Consider the following 25,568-nt stretch of genomic DNA (forward strand, 5'->3'; position numbering starts at 1 on the left):
TAAATCTTTTAAACATCTTATAACAGTGGCAGTTGTTATTTCCTTACAGGCATATGCAAAAGGAAATCTACTGTATTCGTCGATTATTGTTAATAAATACTTATTTGGAGTATTCGATGGTAAAGGTCCTTTAAAGTCAATGTTTAATCGCTCAAAAGGTGCTGTTGCTTTTATTAATTGACCTTTAGATTTCATAAACCGAGGTTTAAAATAGAATCTGAAGTTACTGCGTGCGAAATACTGAAGTTTACTGCGTATAGCCCATAGATAATACACTTATACTAGCTAGGTATAGCCGTAATAATAAACTGTAGCTGCCAAATATGTTAAAGGTACATGAGTTATTGAGTTGTTATAGAAAAAGATCATTTACAATATACAAAAAAAAATTATCTCGTACTTGGCAAGATTGTATATAATATTAATAATAGATCCTGACTTCGCACGGATTTAGATTAAATATTTAAGGAAAACATACAAAGATACATATCATATCTTTTTTTTTCATTAGGCTAGGCATAGAGGCATAGAGGACAAACAAATATAATACATAAATTATAAAATAATAAAAAACGAAAATTCAAAAGTAATTGCAAAAAGTTGTAGGTTAGTTAGATTTTTTTGTTAGTTTACGATTTGGAAATTTTATTTTATCATTTAAATTAGCTTATACTTCAAATTATATCTGTTATAATATTACGTACAGTATAATTATTAATCTTTTAATGTTTTATATTTTGTTGTACTAACTTTTACAAGATATGATTTCCTGTCACAATGGAACTCAAAAAGCTAATAATAAGCTAAATCAGCTAGGTCATAAAATTTCCAATACAGCGTTCATCACAGTCAAAATGAACTAGGTTTGGTATTGAAAGGCTGTAATGGCAATACTTTGTATAAGTTTAGGTAAAAAAAGTGGAGACAAATTTACAAATAGCAACCTTTTTAGTTTACTGTCATTCAGTTGTCAAGATTTTCTTCATCAGGCGATGTCTTGTTCGCCGTTGATTATTCAATAATGGATAAAAAGATTTTTAGCGATAAATATGATTTGAATAAGTGCGGATTTGTTTTTAAATAAATTAAAATATGATATCTAATTATGAGTTCACCGTCGGCCGTGGTGTGCCGTGAGATATTTGATGAGAACAGTCAGCCATCTGCAGAAGGTTTGTATTGTTTGTATTTTTTATTATATTATATTTTCAGTAGTATGAGATTAGTAAAACATGTGTAATAATATATTTATTCACTTATATTTTTAATTCAACAACTTCCATTAAGAGTTTATTACAGTTACCAAAAGCAAATGAATAAATAATTGGTAAAATATCGCTAAAACTGTCTTAATTTTTCGTATTTCTAATTTATATTTTTTCACACTATATCAATATATGCTTAAATGAGGCTCAATTTACTTTTATCTGAAATATTACTTGTTTATTTAATTATAGAAATTGAAAACAAATATATAATTACATATTAGTATGTGCTTAAAAATCACAAAACCTATATTGTTTTATTATTCTACAGAAATATCTGACTATGCCTGTCAGCTGGGTATTGATCCTGACAGTGAGAGCCATCTCTTGCCACTGGCTCGGGATGGCCTCATGCAAGCATTACCAGCACCATGGAAGGCATAGTAAGTACAAATTTTATATGTCGACTGCCACACAAAAAAGGAAGTTGTTACATTGAAGCTATGTACTTTAACTTTATGTTTTGGTGTAATTAATCTTTAATTTAGAACCGGTCACACCAAATATCTTGTTGAATGTGTAAAGCAATGATTGAAAAAATTATAGGAAATAATATATTGCTTTGGCTTCAACAAGTTTTCTCTTGTAGCACACAGTGGGTCACTTCATATCTAACATATAATATTTGCTTTTTTTTCAGTTTGCCCCTTAAAAATTGTCCCCTCCCAAATTTAATTGTTATGTAATATGAACTATGTAAAATAAAAAAAATAGCAATTTCTATTAATTTAATTTATGCATAGTTGAGTAGTCCAAGGCTCCTACAGAAAGTGGTTCATAGAATTGTAAGCACTATATTTTGGTATGATTGATCTAAACTTCAAATTGATTTGTATGCATTTCTTCTGAATCTAAAATGATGGGAACATAGTTGAAATAAAATTGAGTGAATACAATAGAGAACTATATTACCTAGAGACTATTATTTTAATCGAAATTAAATATAAATGTTAGTTACAAATACTGCTTGAATGGGGAACTGAGAATGGGCTACTTATAGCAACATAACTTATAGATGGACTTTATTTTATCTTTAACAAACAAATACTATACGATAGAAACTTTGAAAGAAGTATTTACTTAGTTGTGATTTAGCTTGAGGCTATTTAATCTGTTTTGTCAACTAACAGTCTATAACACAAAAAAACATTTGTTGCAATCACTTGCTAATGAGACTATTTCGTCTCTTGTCTCCAGATTACAAATTTCTTATTGTTTTTTAAACATTTTCTCAGTTATTGTATATTTAAATCTCTATGTACCTTTGAAAAATTCCATTTGAAAATGGAAAGAGATAGCAAGTATATACTAATACAAAGATACAACATACATAAGGTGTGGTGACCCACTAACATAAAACACATATTAGCCTTGGTTTTAGTAATATAAATGTTATGATGTCAAATGTAATTGAGTTTGTGTTACCTATATAACTTTAATTTATGCCACACATGATATCCACTATGCATGTTACATGGTTATGTTGTATATGTATGTGTAAATAAAATATACAATGTTGTGTTGGTAGTAAAGCTGAATTGATCCAGTGGTTATAATATATTTTTATTTTAGCTAGAGGTTGTGGATTCAAATCAAAATTAAAATATACTGTAAAGTAAAGTACAATTAATTTTTTATATATCCTGCCTACAAAATCAATAAATACAAAGTCCACGCTTTTTTATCTTTTTGTTAACATGAGTTTTAAATTTTTTAGTAGGCACAGTTAAAAATAGCTGAAATGTGTATATTCTTTGGTAAAATTTCTTTAAAGAAAATATATTTATTAATTTTTATAGAAAGATTGTAACTTGGCTTTGTACACAGATATATGGCTTTTTTATTTATTTTTTTAAATTTACATGAGATACTTCCAGTGATTCTTCTCGGTAAATTCGATATTCCGAAACAGTGCTTTACTATAAAGTGACGGCTTAAAAGTGATTACACCTGCACAGATTACATTTTGATTTACAATGCTCCTTAATTAAAGGGCATTTTTTTGTTGATTTCGTTTTTTATAAAAGCAGCACAGTTCAACAAAAGTGTTAAAAAAAAATTGACGGTAACACTGAAATAAAAAAAAATATATTTCGCGTGCAGATACACGTGTAAGTAGAAATTAAACTGCTTAAAATATAAAACTCTCTTTTTCTCTACGTTCTTCGTTCAATTCTCCTTCAATTCTCGTTCACCAATCGATTATCGAAACGCCGCTTCACGAGTTTCACTTAAAAATTAATCAGCTTTATTAAAAATTAACTTGGTCACACTGATCGGCTACGTTGCTTTGTTGATAAGTAGAACCGAGGAAAAATTGCTTGGCAACTCCTATCTACCTATCCTTTCGATGTGAGCCTACTAAATCAATAAATTGTCATAGATTTTTTGTTCTAAGTTCTGACCTTTCTATGCAAGTGGCCATGTATTGACATATTATAGAATGTTGGGGTAAAAGCGAACCGGGCAAGACCAGACATTGAAGTTATTCATTCGATTACCAAGAATCTCGACGTCATTTTATACTTTACCACAATTCAGTGTCTAAGAAATTATTAAAGTCCTACTTACATTTGTCTCGGAAAAGATCGAATCGAGTCTACTGCACTACAAATCTTAAACATTCGGTAAGAATCTTGATATAGAAAGCATCTGAACACCGTGACGAATGCCACCGGCGCGCATTTTTAAGCACTAATTTGGGAATTCTTTCCCGAAATTCCAAACCGTTAAATTTTTCCATGTTACCGAAACAGTATTAATTGCAATTGCGATTAATTTCTTAATTTTAGATATAAATTTTATTGCATCGGTTACATTACTTATATACATTACGTTAGCAGCCTGTAAATTTCCCACTACTGGGCTAAGGCCTCCTCTCCCTTTGAGGAGAAGGTTTGGAGCATATTCCACCACGCTGCTCCAAAGCGGGTTGGTGGAATACACATTTGACAGAATTTCGTTGAAATTAGACACATGCAGGTTTCCTCACGATGTTTTCCTTCATCGCCGAGCACGAGATGAATTATAAACAAATTAAGCACATGAAAATTTAGTTTAGGTTCAAACCCAGGCAGGCACCACTGCCTGGGTTTGAACCCGAAATCATCGGTTAAGATGCACGCGTTCTAACCACTGGGTCACCTCGGCTCTCGATGCATCGGTTATGGGAGATATATTTCATATATTTGTCATTGCACAAATAATGCGAATGTAAAAATGATTAATATTGATTCACATAACGCTGTACTATTTGGCTTTTGCGTTCTGAGGATGTCTTCGGACGCTTGCTTTAGCTTATTAAAATAGTTTTACATGTACCGCGACCGCCTGCGGTAGATTCGCAATTTAGTGAAAAATACCAAATATAACATTTAGATTAGTTCTTAAAATACAGTATGTATTTATCGTGCCAGCAATTATTCTATGAAATACAACTATGTATATTTTTTAATAATTATTGGTTGTTACTTGTACGCCAATCTTGATCAATAGTTGTCACCCTCCTGGGTTTTTAGGAATTAAATAAAATAACGTTGAGCGAATCCCAATTGGTTGTAGCGTACTATTCTATGGATAGTACCTACCAGTTAAATACGTCTTCAAATTTGAGGCGTTCATCAGTATTTAGAAAAAATAAATAAAAACCTAACCTCGTAACACGTTTCATTCAAATCCATTTAAAATAACATTCTAACATAATAATAATATGAGACATAATTTCACGTGTTCTTAAACAGTTTCGACGAGAAGCTTCAAACTCATTACTATTACAATGAAGATACAAAGAAGACTCAGTGGGAACATCCCCTAGATCACGTTTACAGGGAACTGGTGAAGAAGGCACGAGATGCGTCCATGCAAGATGACACTTGTGCCTCAGTACAGGTATGAATGAATATAAATAAACCTTTCATTTACGTATGGTATGCGATTTGCCATTATAAAAGCTGCGTTGTGTGTTTGTAACAGTTCTTGATTAATATGTCTTTGTTTTTAATACAACACTATTTCACTTAACAATTTATATTCATTTTAATTTTACTCCCAAAGATCAGATAACAGCTTCGTCGACATCGACCTTGTCGCCCATAATGAATATCATAGATTATTCAAGCTCTCGACCTAAGATGTCGCGTCAATTCGACGTGAAATGTTATATATTTGGCTTCTGTCCTCTTGTAGTTCGAGTAGAATGAAAGAATGTATTCATTAAAGCAGTTTAATGTATAATCATTTTCAATCAATCAATCAAATTTATTTACAAAATTTTAATTGACAATGCAAGAAAGAACTTTGTTATTAAGAGTTATTTATTAGTGATCGGTGTATAAAATATATATATTTTTTTAAATGTTTTGATTGAAGTTGATCGATAAAAAGTATTTCGTACGAAAAAATTATATAATGTATAGTTGTATTAATTATATAGGAACTACTTACATCTGAAGAGAATACTAAAAATCTCGAACGTGTTGAAACCAAAGTGGAAAGTGAAGATGAGGACTTAAGCACAGACAGTGAACAGCACGCCTCGGATGTGAAAGATCATACCACTCTGGTGCCCGGAAATAGACGTCTTACGCCATTAGGACGGCCGCCACTTGCGCCCCTTTCTAGACTGGATAAAAAACTAAGTGATCTTCGAATTTCGCCCTTAAGACGAAGCGTTGACAGCACAGTATCGCCTAAACCAAGCCTCGTGAGGAATACCTCAGACAGAGATATATTAAGTCGACCAACATTTGAAAGGCCTAAAATGTTATTCAAACAGCAATCTGAGATCATTGACCTGAAAATGCACGTTCTGACCAGTCCAGAAGAAGAAAATTTTAGTCCATTGTTAGCTTCTGCCAAAGTTGACAAAGGCTTACCTTTGACTGGTATGAGTTTTTTATGCCATTATTTCTAGAAATTACTTTGGTATTATCGTTCTGTTCTCCTGTTCTGTGCTAATAATATATCTTACCACATTTATGTCCGTCCTGAAATTATCATGGTGTGATAGTTCGTTATCAATCTGATTATTAATTTATTGTAAAACGCAAGTAAATATTGATAATCTCATCGAAAAACTAAAATCACGAAACCGTTTCTGTTTTTTTTTCTTAGATAGATGATAATTTCTGTCATTTAATAGGAAAAGGCAGTATGTTCTTCAAGATATCGCGCTCCAATCTTCCCAGTCCAGATACAGAAAAATCCCTCCAACTTGATTCTGTTACTAAAAGCGATCCACCAAAAGGCATTCTTAGAGAGAAAAGTTCTGACATGTTTCATAGAAAGATTGAAAGCTTGGTGCTGGGCAAATCGAAACAAACTCCAAGCTTTGAAGAGGACAAGAAGAGTGTGAGGTATGTAAAATATTCAGATCAAATAATGAAATGTTGTTATTCGACTTAAAGTTATTAACAGTAAAAGTAAAAAATGTTTAGTAGATATTTTGTTACATCAGTTGTTTTTATCAGTCAGTGTAAAAGTCGTCGTTTAAAGACAATCAAATAAATTTAGTGAGAACATCTATCTGTTTTTTAAACAGATTGACGAAAAATTAAACCATTAAATTGATTAAAACGAATGATGTTTTGTATGGCAGTGTTTTTAAAGGTAAAACATTTTAAATTTTATGGTTATAGGGTTAGTGGCGCATAAAAGTGTGAGGAATGGATTACATTATAATAGAATATTACATCGGTTTTTTTCTAAATTTAATAATCAATCATAAGGCTGCATATGTTAAACTTTTTTTTTAATTAGAATACATCCTTGTAAAATCTTGGGAAATATATCCAATGGTTAAATCTATAATAGATTCTGTGTGCGATGCAATGTCTCTCCACATGTATAAGGGAGATTCCCAAAGAAAATATAAGTTTCTACTTTTTGTTTTCAGATTTAAATTGGAAAACTTGCCAGATCCAACCGTCAGCCCGGGCTCCAACAGTTCATCAGAACAGAACGACGCACAGAGTTCTATTATTAGCGTAGCACCCACAGTACCATCGCCTATTATCCCATCATCACCTATCATGGTATCTCCTATCACACCTATGACATTAGCACCGATCACACAAACAGTTAATACCTTATCACCGTTAGTATCTAGGCCCCCTTTACCTCCCCGTGTGATAGAAAGTCCGAGAGAGCCAAAAAGTGTCTCGAATTCGGAGAGAGATTCTCAAGGTATATTAATAGTATATGTAAAATAATTTTAATTTATTATTGCTATTCTACTGCCAAACATTAATACTTTAATAACTTGTAAATATGCCCACTGCTTGGCTCCCCTCTCTTTTAGGAGCTGCTCCAATGCGGGTAAGATGGATACATATCGCACCCCCGGTGCGAGACTGTCACTTTTGCAAAAAATTAGTTAAATGTGTAATAAGTGTCCCGAAGCAACCCTTTACTTGGTGCAATAACCGTATCACATAGTTTCCGTAAGATGGTGTGAGTGTCATTATGGTTTTGGCGCGAATCACGGCGACGCTTGGTGAATGTCAAAGTTTTAAATGCTTCACCTGTAAAATTGCATTTTCGCAAAAGTGACGGTCTCGCCCCGGGACTGCGATTTGTATAAGACTCGATTTCCTCACGCTGTTTTGAAGGAGCCCTAGCCCATAGTTTAATTTCAAAAACGATTGATGTAATGTTGGCGAAGTTGAATATTCTTGAGAATAGACAGGCTTTGTTCTCATACCTTACAATATCGTCGGAGTTAATATTTGTATATGTTTTTTTAGACAGTGAAAGTCTCAATCGTGGTACGTCACCGCGACGCCGACTTGTAAAGCCACCGCCAGGTGACTATATCAAACCAGAGCTATTTCAGAAGAATTTTCAAAAGATATCAGAATTAGTGCGTCGGACCGATATTGAACCTACTTCAGTTACCTTGGAGGAGCCCATTTCAGACAAAGAATCAAGACCAAGGTCAGTTTGGAATTAAAATTTCGTTTAAATATTTTAATTTCTAAGTGTTTTTTTTGTACTATTAGTATGTTCTATGTATGTTTTAAACATTCAACTTGTCTCTTTAGGTCTCCTATGATACCTCTAAAAAGTAAAATTTCTATAAACTTGATGGAGAGCATTGAATCTGAAACATCTATCGATTCACCTGACAGAGAATTTGCTAATTTAGATCTCAATGACTTAGATGATTCGAATGCACAAAACAAACAAGATATTCCAGAAGATATCAAAGAAAAAGAAAAAAGTCCCCGTACCGATGAAAGTTCACAAGAAAGGTCACATTCCAAAGCAACAGACTCAGTACAAAGATCACGAGACATTCCAATACCTCAAATAAAAGTTCCTAAATTAGATTTCACTCCAAAACAAGCCAAATTTACACATTCCGATTCAGAAGATTCCAGAAAATCGCTTAAAGACGATGAATCTAAAAGCAGCGTTAGATCGAATAGTATAGATATACCCAAAGATATTAAGACTCAACTTAAATTATCTCCTACCCCTAGTTTAGGGTCAGATAGGTCACCTAGATTAGAATTCACTAAAAATTGGTCGAGTCCTTTATCAACATTCAAACCATTAACAAAACTTATGCCAGCGCCATTAAAATCATCAGATTCAGCATCTAGCTTAGGTAAAGGTTTGACTAGTCCTAGATTAGATGGAGTGATACTTTCTCAAGGAAAGTCTAGTTCGGACAATGTAGTTGTAGTTTATCAATTCGAAACTCAAGAAGAAAGTCCTAAACCCATAAAGTCTCCGCTAATGCCTGATATGGGAATGAGAGAAATGTTTGAGAGGAATAAGCAAGATGAAAGGAGAAGGCTAGAGTTATCATTGCAGAAAGATTTGGAGATAATACGTATGGAATTTTCGGCGAAAGAAAAGAGGTTAAGAGCAGAATTGCAAGAGGACTTAAAAGAAGCAGAAGAGAAGTTTTTAAATGAGAAGAAAATACGTTTATCGGAACAGGCGGATCGACATCGACGTGAAATGGAAGATGTGAGAACACTTTTTTATTAAAACCACTAACATCGACTTACGTTCTACTTTATCGTATTCAGTTAAGACAATACAAACTATAACTTCACTTTGTTGCAAGTGGGTCAGCTCGTTTCTATTCACCTTATTATATACAAAATGAAAATGTTATTTTGACGGACTTAGAGTTTTTACCGAAACTCAAAACGTAACAATGGCCAATATACATGAAATTAAAATGCTTTTACCTTAATTCTGCAAAAAAAAACAAACCCAACGTAATTATTAATATAAAAACTTACATTTATAACACATAAATAATTTTAAAAGCTCTTTTTTGACGTCAGTTTCAATAAGAAGTCTTAAAAATGAGTTATGAATTTTACTACTATTAAATTTTAAAGTTCCTAAATGTGGTACCTTCGGTAGTTTTAGAGGTTTTCTGATTGTAGGCGTTAGCAGAAGCTGAACGTAATCATAAACAGGACTTGCAAAATAAATTGAGAGAATTAGAGAGGAAATACCAAAGCGATGTCGAAGCAGCTGAGAAACAACACGATAACAGCATGACAAAATTGAAAAATGATTATAAGCTGAAATTCAATGAATTACGTGAACAACTGGAAATAGGTAACATACTTGGTGTTTAATATTATGTAATTTTATTTAGTTACACGTGAGTCCCTTACAATTATGTATATTTGTATATATTTCATAGCGCCATGGTTTACGGGGTGCATAGACTGTCGGGGTCGCTCAGCCGGCGATCTTCTAGTTTACCTTACTTATAGACTGGGGGAAGCAGTTGAGAGCAAAGAGGAGGCATTAGCAGCCAGTCTGGACATAGCGAAGGCCTTCGATTGCGTGTGGCACAAAGCGCTTCTTTCGAAGCTTCTTTTCTATGGGCTTCCCGGGAAATTATGCAATTGGATTACCAGTTTTTTGGCAGATCGGAGCATCAAGGTCGTTGTCGACTGTGCACGCTCCGATTTAAAATTTATCAATGCTGGTGTTCCACAAGGCTGCGTTCTATCACCCACTCTGTTTCTTCTGCATATCAATGACTTGTTGCAAATCAGTAACATTAACTGCTATGCAGACGACAGAAAAATAGCGATGTAAAAAGTCACAGGTTCGATCCTTAAACCTTGGTCTATTGTCGTCCCAGCCTTAAGTTTAATTAGAGGAGAAAAATAAAATATTAGTAGTATTCTTATAACATATACATACGCATATATATATGGAAATAAAAAATAAGAAAAAAGTTAAAGGTGATAGGTAAAAACTAAACATAGAACTATATATTTCAGTGTGTGAATCGTCTATTGATATTACTTTATCCTCATTTATCTTGTAAATTGGTTATTGTGTTGGTTCTATTTTCGACAAAATATTTTATTTAAAACGGTCAAAATTTCATATATAGAATACTAATTAACTTTTTTTACTTCAACAATAAATTTATAAAACGTTTTTTTTTCAGATAACGAACGTGCGCTCACAGAAGTTCACAGCCAACTGCAAATGAATTTAAATAGAGAGAGATCTCGTATGATAGAAGAAAACAGAGCCACTATAGAGACTTTGAGGGAGGAGCACACGTCTCGGGTTACCGAACTGCGGCACGATTACAGAGCCGAGGTAAATTATTAATATTGATATGATATGAACCTTAAAACGGTTTTGATTTGATGGATTTATTGATTACGCGAGATTATATGCTAAATAGCTAACGTTCAAGTGTTATAAATATTTGTATTTAAGTTATATTTTTTTTTATAATTTGGTATAAATTAAATAGCAATAAACAATATTTTTTTAAATGCTTAAAATTAAACGACTTTTGGTATATAGTCACATTGACATATATGTATATTACTAGACAAGCTGTGCAAAATTAAAATTATATCATAGTGATGGAAAAGGTAAATAAAGCGGGAGTTTAGTAAATAAGTTAGTTCAGTGATTAAGGCAAGATATTTGAGCATATGCGTCACAATAGCTATTTTTTTTTATCTTTTTCTGTTTGTCTTGGATCCGATAATGGTCATAATTCTAAAGGTATTAAGTAGATCTCATATGTACTTGAAAAAATTAATGACCTTAGGAAAACTTTATTGTTCTCTAAGAATAAATCTAGTAAAGCGTAAGCGAAATGGCATATCAAGTTGTCTGTCATTCATGTAATTTACATCAAATAATGTTAACAAGAAAATACGAAATAAATTAGTTGCAATAAATAATTTATGAAATAAATAATAATGTCGTTTTATGACTGACTAAATAAAAGATGTCCAAATTTGTTAAGTATATAAACAAATCGCTTTCTTTAACAACTGTCAGTCACTCCTCTTGATCTTGATTGATCGCATGACTAAATAAGTTGCGGACTTCTGACCGTAACTTAGTGCGAAAATTCTCAGTACTGGACAGCGGGTCTAGTAGTATACATATAAAGTACATGTAAACATTCACAACGAATTTCATACGATTCACACCGGTATGCGTGCATACAATATTTTCCGTCACCGTCGAACGCGACCGTTTGCGTTGCGTCTGTGTGTGGCACTGTGAAGGCGTGCAAATCTGCGTGCGTAGCGTCGGTGTGTTGTAGTAATGCGGGCAGGTGTGTGCGTAGGCACGTCACTGACACACTGACGCCGCCGTCGGCGTGTCAGTGACGTGGTGAGTGGTGCGCAGGTGGAGCGGCTGCGCGCGCAGCACGCGTGCCACGTGGAGGAGCTGCGCGCGCGGCTGGCGGGCGAGCGCGCGGCGCGGGCGGCCGACGAGCGCGCGCTGGGCGACAAGTACCGCTGCCTCAAGGAGAAGTACGCGCGCCTCAAGCACGACGTCAAGGTCGCACTTTCCCCTCCTAGCCGCCGACGAGCGCTTGCACTTTGTTTCGATACTGTACTAGCAGAGCCGGATTTAAAGTCCTCGGAGAGACAGAGGAGCGGATGTCCCTAATTATTACTTTTGTCAGTTAGATTTATTGATAATATCTACTATTACTAATCTTTATATGAGTAATTAGTAATATTATTATAATTTGTCAATATCTAAATACCTAAACATATATCTCATTAAATTTTTAAACTCGTCGGTATCTCCGTTCCTCCCCTAAATCCGGCCCTGTATTTGTGTTCGATTAAATAAAATCTGGAATGTAATAATGCTGTTGCGTTTGGAGAGTTTTTTAATAGAGCTTTTGTATGCTAGGCGTTCCTAATATTTACGCTCGAATCCTCGTGTCTATATGAATATGCGAACATGATTTTTTTTTACGCGGCAATTTGCTTTACGACTAGTTATTTATTTTTCTGTATATAAATGTAATCGAGCTTGGAAACTGGTCACTCGATTGATTGATTTTTCTAGACGACCCGACCGCAGTGGTCCCCATTAATATCTCTTTACGCCCTACTAGGGAGACGCTCCCCGCTGGTTACGAAGTCGACTACGTGATGTAAATAATACGATACTTTTAATTCATTACAACATTACTTACAATTATTGGTTAAATTATTATTTTCAATTGCAATTGTCATTTTTTTATTATAAAGGTTAGGTTCGTGACTGTTATCATTCAGGAATTTAGTATTAATTATTACGCTATTATATTTTGCTTTAATTATCATTTCATTCTTTAATAAATCTTTATACACATGGCCGCCGTACTTTCAAATGACGTGACTCAGAATTTAAAAGTACTTAGAGGATTAGAGAATACTCTATAAGTAATTGTTTCGAGCAATTACGCATTTAGCACTAATTTCAATACTAGATTTTTCTATGTTCAATTTATTTATTAAAAATCATGTAAGCTACGCGCTTAAAAATATTTCGTGCATCAAGTTTTAGAGATCAGAGATATAACTCTCAAAGATTTTGTTTGATTTTTTATTTGTTTGTATTTTCAAATTTCAAAGGGTTTTTTTTATATTTCGTGACATTTGAAAGTGGGGCGAATATACATTAATTTATAATAATTTTGATACATAGCACCTGCCGGTACATGATTTATAAAGTACTTATCTGTATATTTTTTATTCAGATGTCGATAGAGAGACGTAACAAGAGACGTGAAATGAGCATGACAACGGGTTCCGAAACGGAGAAGTCCAACTCGCACAAAGCCAATCCATCGTTGGAAAGGTATGATACTTTTAACCCCTTACCTGTTTCGTGTATCAAATATTTGGTATTTGGAATTTAAATATATAGCTTCGAAGTGGAATTAACTGTATTATTCACTACATTTTAAATAGTTTTTGTTCCCAGCGCGGTGGTAGGTGGCAGATTAGTTGGGATAAATTTTGTCCTACTTGCAATTTTTCTGTACCATCGTACAATGATTCTTTGTGTTGCTGTGATTCGGTTTTACGTGCGCGTTGTGTACGCACGCACAAGATATACCAGCTGCGATCCAAGTTAGTGGCGCATAGAGGTTATGAGAAGTGTTTAATGTGTTCTGCCGTGTGATTGGTGAAAGGTCAATACTAATACAGTTGGCCGGTTTGTTTCGTCTGTTTCGGTAATCGGGTCTTGAATAGCGGGACTTTACTGGAAATAAATGATGCTAACATTCACGTGTTCTAATAACCGCGCTCGGGTGTAAGCTGTGGTCTGAAATGATCATTTTAAACAAAAAGTATTTAAGGGACATTCTGGGTCGCCTCACTGATAGACTAGACCATCATCAGTCATCGGCGAGATAGCGCCCAGGATTTTTGCACTACCTATTGATTAAAGACCAATACAATACGTGGTATAAATATTGACACATAATTTTCACTTTTAAATTATAGATGCAAAGAATTAAACGACACGTCAGTCAGCGTTGTCGTTGAAGCCGAACCTCCGAGGATAAGGAACAACAATCTGACGATAAAATTTAACGACAATGAGACTTCATATTCGGAAAGTAACGCTCCGAAATCGGTCGACAATAACAACGACGAATGGAAAGTTAGAAGAGACAATGTGAGTGTTTAAAACGAGTTTATTTAATACTCTTTGGTACTATATAGCTCTATAGTAAAATGTTTGTTTTTTTTTGTAACATAAAAAAAGTTTGCACCTTTGTTTAAAAAGTATACGAATGCAATTTCTAAATAATATGAATGATAAGTAATTTCGATGAATATAAATCTAAATTAATTTTGCATTTTGATAAATATACCATAGTTTTACAAGTATATAAAATATCCAAAGAAAAATCATGTATGTCATTAGTATTAAATAGGTTAATTTAAAAATATATATATCGTAACAATTTAAAAACGATTTACTTTGACGTTTCATTTCTTTTCAGACCCTCCAATCGGATACATCACAAATGTCTGCGATTAAAAATCCGCGGACAAAGAGAAATGCAGTCGCCTTCAGAGAACCGCCGAGACGGAGACGAGATAGAGATAAAGATGCTGGTTAGTTTATATTACACACTAGCTGTGCCCGCGACTTCGTACGCGTTTGAATTTAACAAAAAAGTTATTATTGTATCCTAAGTTACTCCTTATAACATCAGCTATCTGCCAGTGAAAGTCCCGTCAAAAACGTTTTAATTTTAATTTATTTTTCCTTTTTTTATTAATACTTACATGTAATTAGGTTTTCTTCCTATTAAAATAAATAGGTGTATACCTAACATATGTTCGTTGTTTTCTAAAACTGATTCTACAATAGCACTAGTTGGTCTGTAAATTTTATATTTGATTAACATTAAGTTAATTAAAAAAATGTTTTAATTTCGTTATTCAAATATCATGTCTGATTTGTGATATGATATGTTACCAGGTGCCACTACTGACTGTCAAGATTCATCAGACGCTACCACAGCTGATGAAAAACCAAAAGATACTATTAACGGTGAGTATGATGAGGCAAATTTAAAACGTATATAAATTATATGTTAAATACTGCTGCAGCGTTAACCAGCAGCATTAATTATCTTCCACATCTGTCCATCCAGCCCATTATAAATAATATATGGACATTTAGACAGATGTAACAATGTCGATATCATGATTTTTCTTATTTAATTTAAAGCCATCCTAGATTTTTTTTTGTTGCAGAACACATTGTGTAAGTGGTCCTTACCGCCCATAGACATTGGCACTATGAAAAATATTAACCATTCCTTAAATCTCAACGCAAACTAATATGTTTAGTCTCAGTAGCTGGAGTTATACTACTTACTGCTGTTTGGCACTTGGTTACTTACTAATTATTGCTGTTTGGCGGTAGAATATGTGACAAGTAGGTGTGACCCATCTAGATGGGCTGTCAGAAAACCATCACCAAGTGTCCGATACAGTTCATCCATTTACCTATAACAATTAACACATTAGGGTATTCTACTGTGTATGTTTGAAAAAGTAATTCAAAATGTTGATTTTTCTAAGAAAAAGCCACAAAAAAATATACTTCGGTAAAATAAACACCTTTTCTTACCATAAAATTAAATTAAATTTTAAACCTTTTTTATTCCCGCGAAAACGCTGTCAATCATTTAGGTGACGTCATACTGATAAAAACAACAGTAGTTTATATACGACTGGCACTCATTCAACGTTAACAGCTATAAATATTTGGTGTGGTGGGTGGATAATAATGAGTTACAATCGCTATCGTTGGAGTGTAATGTGCAAATACTAGCATTAAAATTCCAGAAAAGTTGTTTATCAAAGATGATATTGAAATGTCAGTTTTTGCGTATCTGACGCCACATCATTGCGGCTCGTGTTTTAGGTCACGTGATATACAGACTAAAAATGATGACTTAATTTCAATATAATAAATAAGTAATGCGTTTTTATGATTCAATATCAAAATATTTAAGTATAGTTCTACATGTATTTTAATTTTTATCAAATTTCATAATTTATTTTTCATTACCGAAAATTTAACCTATTTTTGTAACATATGTGCCTCGTCGGTATATATTTTGTTAATTTTTCCAGGTCACGGCCGACGCAGGTGCTTCACGAGATTAAAATCTGCATCGACGTCTCGTCTCAATTATTCACCGAAGTAAGCATATTGTTTTGAACAAGAAAAAAAATATATGTCTCAAAATATCTTGCCTATTTATTTTATCCTTGCTTGAATGAAAGTACGTATGATATGACTGGATTGAATGATAAATATATTAATACCGAGTTAAACGGACGCTAATCCTGCTAAGTTTTTGCACTCTGCTCTGCTTGCATTACGATTGTAAATATATTTTTGCACTTGCTTTTTAATGAATCTATACATCGTAACAAATTTCTCTTATGCTGCTAAAACTTAAAAACAAGCTCTTATAGTCTTAGAATTGCAATGAATTGGAATTTTCGAAAACTATCAAAACCATCTTTTAGATCTTGTAAAAAAATGTTCCAGACGTGGCGAAGGTTGGTCAAGCCCTCTGGAATCCCTCAGACAACAGTTGCGCAAGTTGGACGATCTGGAAGACCAGTTTCCGGATTTGGCTTGTCAGCCTTCCTACAGTTTGAGATATCCTTTTGCTGAAATAGGTATTGAATTGCATTATGACTAAACTACTCAACTAATTCCATTAATAATTATCAGTCTGTCAATGTCCCACTATAGGCGAAACGTCTCCCTTTAAAGTGTTCGTTTTGAGTTTATTTCTGCTAAGGAATTATCAACTGGTATTCGTTTCCTCGAATGCCAGTTAGTTAAATATGAAAATGGCAGAAGTTCTTCTCATACATGTAGGTTTCCTCACTATGGTTTTATTCAACTCGCGATACTTTAGCGGTGCTTATCGGAATTTGATCCCAAGGTCTTTGGTTAAAATCGACGCCTTATGAAATCTTCCCTGTGATAAGTTATATGAGACATTGACAATAATTATAATACAATATATGAATATTAAAAAGATACATGCATCAATAGCGTATAAGCGTATTTTAGTAGGTATTTTAGTGAGGTACGAGTTAATTTCAGAACACAGCCGCACTTACAAATTTTGAGTAATATACGCAATATAATATGAATCTTTATTGCATAGAGTACCATATAGTCTAGAAAAACGTATAACACTTATCTTTTTGAAAAACTTATAAGACCTTTTAAATAATCAAGCTTTTATAAATTAAATTGATTCTAATTATTTCCAATGTTTTGGTAATAGTAACATGTCCGGTGGAAATTAAGAATAGGAGATAATCAATTGTTGTGTTCGGGATCTGTGAGCAGCAATTAACTACCATTTAAATGGGCCGAAAAGCAAAAGTGCTTTAGTAGTGCTGGTTAATATTTAAATTAATGATATATTTTTTTCATCAAAGGCTTGCAATTTAGAACATATATTAAAAATAAATTAAACTTGAATTTGAAAGAAAAAAAATAAATAAATTTGATTTTGAAATTTGGTGCAAAGAATTTCGAAATCAAAAGAAGTTTCACTTCACAGCACACAAAAACTTCATAAATATGACATTATGACAACTTTTGTGCTTTTATGAGCCTACTGATACAATTTTAATAAAAATTCTAAGTTGTTGATTGAAATTAATTTTTTCACGATAATATTCACACACGTTGAATTATTATATTGTATTAATGCACTGACTCACGAGTGACGCTACAAGATGTCTTAGTGTGCGTGAGACGCGTAAAAGGGAAAAAATTCTAAATAATACAAATTATATTGCCTATATTCGTTAAGTTTATTAAAAAAACACGGCCTCGAGGCTTCATGAATGAATAAATCTATACTAAATATTGCAGAGATCATAACCTATTCATAAAATGAAAATAAATATAAATACATGAATACTAATGTAAAGAAAAGGTTTTCGAACTATCAGTATTATTATGTCTAATACACGGTTGTCAGAATTGGTCATTGAGTAAAGAGGACAATGAAACGAATGCTATCCGCCAACGCAAAATGGAAAGAAGTATGCTCGGATTTAAACTATCAGACAAGTGGAGGGGCGCGCCTTCGTGAATGAATATTGCAATACCATATACTGTTAAGATCTTGCCCTATTCATTAAATAAATATATATAGCTGGATATATAGCCGAGATGGTCCAGTGGTTAGAACGCGTGCATCTTAACCGATGATTTCGGGTTCAAAACCAGGCAGGCACCACTGAATTTTCATGTGCTTAATTTGTGTTTATAATTCATCTCGTGCTCGGCGGTGAAGGAAAACATCGTGAGGAAACCTGCATGTGTCTAATTTCAACGAAATTCAGCCACATGTGTATTCCGCCAAACCGCATTGGAGCAGCGTGGTGGAATATGCTCCATACCTTCTCCTCAACGGGAGAGGAGGCCTTAGCCCAGCAGTGGGAAATTTACAGGCCGATTATGTTATGTATGTAACTGGAAGAAATAATGAAAAATAACTACCATCCATACACATGAAAAGAAAAAGGTTTGAGAACTAGCAGTATTACTGTGTGCTTAACACACGGTTTTCAGATTGTGTGTCATTGTGAAATGAGGACGAAGAAACGAATGATATCCGCCAATGAAAAATGGAAAGAAGTATTAAAGCTACGAGACAGAATGAATAGATCCATACCATTAATTGGGATATCGATCTGTCAAGCCAGTTCAAAGGCAGATTTGTTTATTTATCTTTATTCCTCATCTGGGCGACGGCGATATAATTCCAATGGAATAAATAATAAAACGTTAGAGTTATAGTGTACCATAATATGGGAATGTACGTCCCAGGCACCGTGGACGCCGCCGACACGCCGGAGCTGGAGTTCGTGCGACACCGCGCGCTCGTGGAGCGGGAGGGCATGCGGCGCGCGCGGGCCGTGCTCAAGCGCCGCCGGGCCGCCCTGCGGGAGTCTCGGGCCTCCTTGTCTCCGCACAGGGCTCCCTCGGTCAGTAATGGCGGATTGTTTTTAGAGTAATCTTATTTTTTAAATAATAATAGATGGTATCTTGTCAACTGGTAAAGACTTTTTTTACAGCTGATTTCTTTTATTTCGAGATAAATATCGACTCATATCGAAAATGATACTTTAATTACTAATACCTTTAAGTATTGAGTTTCTATAGGTTTAATTTTTAAGTAAATTAACTGTTCGAAAAGTTTAACAAAACGTTTTAAAAGATGCATTAAGCAATTTTAACAATGACAAGCATAGATCTTCAGTCAGTATACCGATGAAATTTAAAATTACAATACACGTTAATTTAGTCTGGAGAACTGAATCCTCTCTCTCAGTCGCGCACATATTTTAGAGTTCAATTATCTGTGTAACGTTAGGAGAAAAACGAAACCACAACAAAATAATCGCTGTGTCGTGCAGGTCATTTTAGTCTTAATTTTATTACCTTTTAGTCGGTCACGTTCAACATACACTCACTATTTTATTCGCACATTCACGGCCCAATATTTCTGTGCAATTCTCTGTGTCGCGATAGGAGGAACGCGAAGCGACCGAACTAGAGGTGGCGTTGCACCGAGCTCGCGCCTTGCTCGGGGAGAAGGAGATTCGGCTGCGACACATCGAGCGCGCGTTGCGTCGTCTCGCGGACGCGCACCCGCCGCTCATACAGGTGTTACAGCCACGCGTCGATCCTATATCATGGCGCAATTTATTCTTTTTTGTCGATGTCGCTTAATTCTTTTCATTTCACGCGGGACCGTTAACAAAATAATTTGCCTGCTTTTGAATTGTTTTGAATTTCATTATTAAAAGGATTGCATCTGTTTTTTTTTTCTTTTCGTTTCAGAGACTTTTACGAATATTGATAAACGTAAAGTCATCGCTTGTCCAGTTATTTGATTTCGTTCTTTTTATTATTATTAGTTTGTTTCATCGTTTCGTTTAGTGATTGATGTCCTGGGGTCTCGGTTTCCATATAACATCAATTTAGGTTATTCCAGTCTTTCAATTTTTTTGTTCTCATTTATATCGCATAGTATTAGAAATTTTTTTTTCAGGTTGCTGTTATTATTTACCTTTACTTTTTATTAGCATATGCTGTATATTTTGCAAATTTTAAATTAAGTCTCTACTAAAAAACTTTGTATAGCTAATGTATTAATTTCCATGGATTTTCTTTCTGTCACTTGAAATTTGACATTAGAAAGATAGAGGCAAAGCATTGAGTGACTGTACAAAAGCTATAGAACGTTTGTAAGTAGTAGAGGGTAAGTGTGCAATTTTGGTTATTGTAAAACGCTTTGTTTTAAACTTCTTTGTAACGTGTATTCATTCATTAATTTTTTTATTATATTTATCACAAAATGACAAGTTAGTTTACATTGACCGTGCGGGATTGAATGAACTGGGGTAGTATAGTTTTGAGTGCGGGATCACTAGAATCGTGAAGATATGGTTCGCGTATCCTTATCGAATGCCAGAGATCGACCAAGATATCGCCGATATCGCGGTAATTCACTGTCAAAGATTTTTTGTTCGTCCCCCTAAACCCCAAAAACGTTGCGGTAGCACGCTAGTGATCGCATGCGACACAGCGAGTGACGTGTGCGGTGCGCAGGAGGCGACGACGAGCGAGGCGTCGTCGGCGGAGGAGGTGTCGGCGCGCGGCGGCGCGGCGGGCGGCGCCGTGCTGCGCTCGCTGCGCGCGCTGCACGCCGACGTGCGCGACATCTGGCGCGCCCTCGACGCGCGCCGCCCCACCACCGGTCAGCGCGCGCACGCGCACCACACTTACACACACACACACACGCATCACACACACGCATCACACACTTGTCCGTGTCAATTTATGATTGACGTTGAAGAGAAACGTCGTGTGGGAATCTGCATGTCTTGGATGATATTATCATTATTTAACTACTAGTCTACACCGAAGTCCGCGGACACCGACATCACCATCACCACTCAGTGAGATATTTGTGGGTTGTTACGGTGTACGGTTCCCTCTATTAGCACCATCTATTAGCGTTTTGAACTGTCACTATACAAGTTTAAATTTTAAGTTTATTGTAAAGCTACCAATGATGTAGAATAAGGATTCCGCCGAAAACACCCCGATAAATTAATTTCAAAGTACATACATTGATTCCTTTTATCTAAAATGCATATCCTCTAATATCTTATATGAGCAACAAGAATACTATTTGCATAATTTTGATTACATGAATATTATTCAGACTAAATTCGGATTTGACGTTCTAGAGTGATAGAAAATCATAAAAAATATTGAATTGATTGAATTATAATTTGTACATTTCTTGTTACAGCTTCACCTGAAACGAGCTCATGTAACATGCCAACCACGTCTCAGACAAGAATGACATTGTCAGCAGTGAGTATTATAACAAATACATCTTTAACATTATTTGCACTTCAGTGAAATGATCTCTATTGAATGGCTTTTACAAAATCTTTATTAACAAGGAAAAATTTATAGAAAATAATGAATTGTTTAAAAATAACTATAGTCTATTCCAAACGAAGAAGGAATACAGATTTAAAAAAAAATTAGGTCTAGTACAGCTATATTGGGAACTAATAACATTTCTAAATTATTTATGTGATTATTTATACAGCACTATTCAATTTAATTACTTATATCCATTTAAATATTTCTTTCAAAGTTTCGTCGATATTGAAAAAGCCCTTTTTTCAAGCCCTCGACCAATTATATCTCATCAATTCGATGTCAAATGTTGTTTATTTCGCTTTTGTTCTCTTTTGGTTGGAATAGACAATACAGGCATAAATTTATAAATCTCTTATTTCTATGGAGGCTGCTTTCCGAAACGGTTGTAGTATTTAAATATCGACGATTCAAAAACGCTTCATTGTGAAGTTTACTTGAATAAAATTGATTTGATTTGATTTGATCTTACAGCCGGAACCAGTGGTCCACGACAACTCCGATAGTGTAGCCGAGCGAGCCAAAGGTTTACGCGCCTGGCTACAAACTGCCCCCTAATATTGTTAACATAACAATTCATTGATATATTCTGACCATAGACTATACAATTTCTAGATATTTATCAATTCAATATATTTCATAGTCTGACTGAACTGTTTTTACGATAATATTATTTCATATACGTTACACTAAGATTATTGAAATGGTTACATAATATTATTTATACGGCCTTGGAAATAGTCATCACACTTACCAATTAAACTAGTTCAATATCTACAAATATCTATATAGTATATATCTACAAATATGTCAATAATAATATTTCTCATCGCATTTTATAGATACAAGTTTTTTGTAATAAATGACACTTATAAAGACATTTTCGATCGAAAGTATTGCTTCTTTAAATAATACTTTGAATGTTTCAAATATTAATTAAATTGTTTATTTATATCTAGTCAAAAATCCAAAGTTAATATAGTTTATAGATAATAAAATAAATTATACCTTAAGTTCATTTAATCAATTGAGTTGAAAATATCGCACAGTAAGTGCTAAACACTTATTGAACGCTTTTAAAATAAGCAAAGTTATGTTTAATTTAGTTACTTTTATAATTCGTGAGTACAAATTAGTTTTTTTATGTCTAATTAATTATTAGGAAATATTTCGTGACGGAAATTTTAAAAGGACGCAGATCCATGTAATGATTGATGAATGTAATATTACAAGAATAATGTTAGGTTCTAACGTGGCTTTAAAGCAATAATATCGAAAATGACATAAATGTAAGGTATGGTACGTAAAACAGGAGAGTAACTTAAGGTATGGCTGGAGATTTAGTGATAGAGGTAATTGTAGAAGGAGAACATTAACACAAGCCGTGAATAATTACAATGAAATAATAACCGAATGAAGTAGGTGACGTAAAATAAAGCTATGACGTGCAATAAATAAATGAGTTTAGCACGGTCGATGATGACAATTTGAACACATATTGTTTCTGGTTTTCTTAAGTATTGTAATTTATCTAGTCATATTCCATTAGCAGCTTGATTGGAGGGGATAATAGGATTTTTAGTAATTCCTTACAAAGGGGATATATGTCTAATTACCATTCATATAATAGTTTATATTTTGTTAAACTAAAAATTTATTCAATTTAAAATTAATCTATATTAAAATTAATTTCTTATTAAAATTGGACGTTTTAAAAAAAACAGTTTATATTTGAAATAGTTTTTTTTTTAAAGTAAATTTGAGAATGTAGGTACTAATACTTAAATGTGAAGTTATATAATAGTGAACGTTACGGATGCTTCGACAAAAAATATCACTAATTACTACTTGATAGATGTTTTATGGTAGGCTTTTGAGTAAACAGCGTTGGGATTATCAACGGCATATGGAATGATGCAAACGATTTTGAACCCTATGATCTATTTCATAAGATTTTTATTCATATTTCGAGTGACTAAAATTTAGTATGTTTGTAATAGGTTAATATGAACCTTATATGTATGGTATAGAGTTCAATTTAATGTCGATGGTGCGTTTAGTGCATTTCTTTCACCGTCTAACGATAGAGGTAGTTTAATTGTTCAATATATTGTGACTAATAATTTCTTCGTTTCGTGTAATTTTACGAGAGTTTTATAAGAGTTTCTTACGTTATGTTAGGATTAAGCGATTTACGTTTAATCGTGATTCCTAGTCTCCATTTCGAATAGTTTAAATCTTTAATCGACTAGACTGAATTATTATAAAGAGATTGTTTCGGCTAGCAATTTACTATACGTTTTCAATATTGAACACATGATTTGCAGCTATTTCTATAGAATATATTAAATTTGTCAGCATAAAGTTACAAGAAAGTGGTCTTTTTTTTGGAAAGAATCGTTCAAAAACATAATTAAATGTATGGGAAAATTGTTAGCGTGAAGGATAGACAAAAGGTACTGTGATAATAATGTAGAGTCGTATTTATTAATTCCCCATTAGTAATTCATTTTAGTGTTAATAATACACGTATACGTAAAAATATAAGGCCGCAGATCCTGAGGTATCGGGTTCAAACCTCAGGTCGGTCTGATAAAAAAAATATTGGTTTTACTGTAGAAAAAATCTCAATACCAGCCCGGAATCTCGGAAATTGTAAACTGTACCTCGGAAAGTACGTAAAGCCATTGGTCCTGAGCTTGACCTCTTTCCGTCGGATCTGCCGTCCCATCGGATAATGAGACTAAGGGGTTAGAGAGTTCACCTGTGTTTGTAGTTGGCTGGTCTCTTTTGAGATAGACCGTCCTGTCCAAAATCAGTCAGGAGGAACTCATAGTTATTTCATGTAAAGATTGCTTGTTCAACGGTGCAGTTTAGAGAAGAGGCTAAGCCGTTGATTGAACGGTTAGTTGGCTGTGACATATATATTAATTTGACCTCCTTTCAAACAATTTATTTGAATTTCAATGTTTCAGTTCCTATATTTAGTGAATGATTATTGTACAAGGTTAACCGATCTAACCGATCTAACGAACCGAGGACGGCTCGTCACCATTGTATGTAATTTCTCGTCTTTATATACATGTTTGAGTTGATAAAACTTTTGTATAGGGACGCTTTACAATTACGCCTCGTAGACAGGTCTTGCTTCGTCAGCAAAATAAATCGTTTCTTGAGTATAGTAACCGGACAAAAGTAAATTTAGTTTTTTGAATAATATATATTTCAATTATCGTCTACTATTTCTTCAGAACGTCAAGTTGTAATGAACAGAAGAAAAAAAAAAATTCGTATTATATATATGTATATGTTTATGATTCAAATGCACAAGTTAAATAAAAAAAAAGACGAACGTGATCAATGTACTTTTTATAAACGTTGTCAACTTTAATCTTTCAATAAATCAATCATTAATTTATAATAATTGGATCACAGTAATCCTATTGAATTATAGTTTCTATCATAATTAAATATTAGCTAAATATATTCTCAACGTTAAATATATATGGAGCCCTGTGACCTAGTCATTTCATACTCTTTAGTACATAATACTATATTTACATTGTTTAATTTTAATTGTTACATTTCTAATCAATTGTCGAATTACGTCCATAAAATCTTATTATTTACAAATGTACAGACATTACTCTATATTCAATTTTAATAATATATATAAAAGTATACTATCGAAACAGTTGCAATGTTTTGAAATATTATTTCGTCATGTCTGGTTATTTGTCAAAGGCAAAAATCATTCTGAAATGTAGAAATCAATATTCTACTAAAAAATAAAAAAATGTTTAATAAGTTTTTTTGACAATTAACCTGCTGACGCTACTTTAGTTTTATTTTACAATTATTGAATAAAAATCGATTATTATATAAGTTCTGTTGAATTTAAAAAACTAGTATAAATAGTATTATAATGTTCTCTTTGTTGACACATTGTACAAATTCATTGAAAATAATCTTTATATGAATATTTTTAAATATAACGATTCA

General features: G+C 33.5%; 1 protein-coding gene across 1 annotated transcript; it reads left to right on the plus strand.

Annotated features, from left to right (window-relative positions):
- The first annotated feature begins 962 nt into the window (after nt 1-962).
- Nucleotides 963-22,414, plus strand: LOC113399102 (centrosomal protein of 164 kDa). The gene is made up of 21 exons (XM_026638138.2): nt 963-1,172; nt 1,537-1,648; nt 5,006-5,153; nt 5,698-6,148; nt 6,406-6,619; nt 7,159-7,448; nt 8,009-8,198; nt 8,306-9,242; nt 9,674-9,851; nt 10,705-10,862; nt 11,922-12,077; nt 13,276-13,376; nt 14,030-14,204; nt 14,536-14,650; nt 15,021-15,092; nt 16,187-16,256; nt 16,611-16,744; nt 18,930-19,087; nt 20,718-20,865; nt 21,427-21,491; nt 22,041-22,414. Exons 1-21 carry the CDS (start codon nt 1,106-1,108, stop codon nt 22,122-22,124), a joined length of 4,023 nt encoding a protein of 1,340 aa, XP_026493923.2. The 5' UTR covers nt 963-1,105; the 3' UTR covers nt 22,125-22,414.
- Nucleotides 22,415-25,568: the final 3,154 nt, after the last annotated feature.

Source organism: Vanessa tameamea, chromosome 15 (genome assembly GCF_037043105.1).
Source record: "Vanessa tameamea isolate UH-Manoa-2023 chromosome 15, ilVanTame1 primary haplotype, whole genome shotgun sequence".
In the NCBI taxonomy this organism is placed as follows: Eukaryota; Metazoa; Arthropoda; class Insecta; order Lepidoptera; family Nymphalidae; genus Vanessa; species Vanessa tameamea.

Excerpts from the sequence above, each read along its gene's own strand:
- LOC113399102 (XM_026638138.2), top strand. The coding sequence starts at position 1,106 with ATGAGTTCACCGTCGGCCGTGGTGTGCCGTGAGATATTTGATGAGAAC. Across the intron at positions 10,863-11,921 it reads GGCACGATTACAGAGCCGAG|GTGGAGCGGCTGCGCGCGCA; the intron begins GTAAATTATTAA and ends AGTGGTGCGCAG. Across the intron at positions 20,866-21,426 it reads CGCGCGCCGCCCCACCACCG|CTTCACCTGAAACGAGCTCA; the intron begins GTCAGCGCGCGC and ends TTCTTGTTACAG.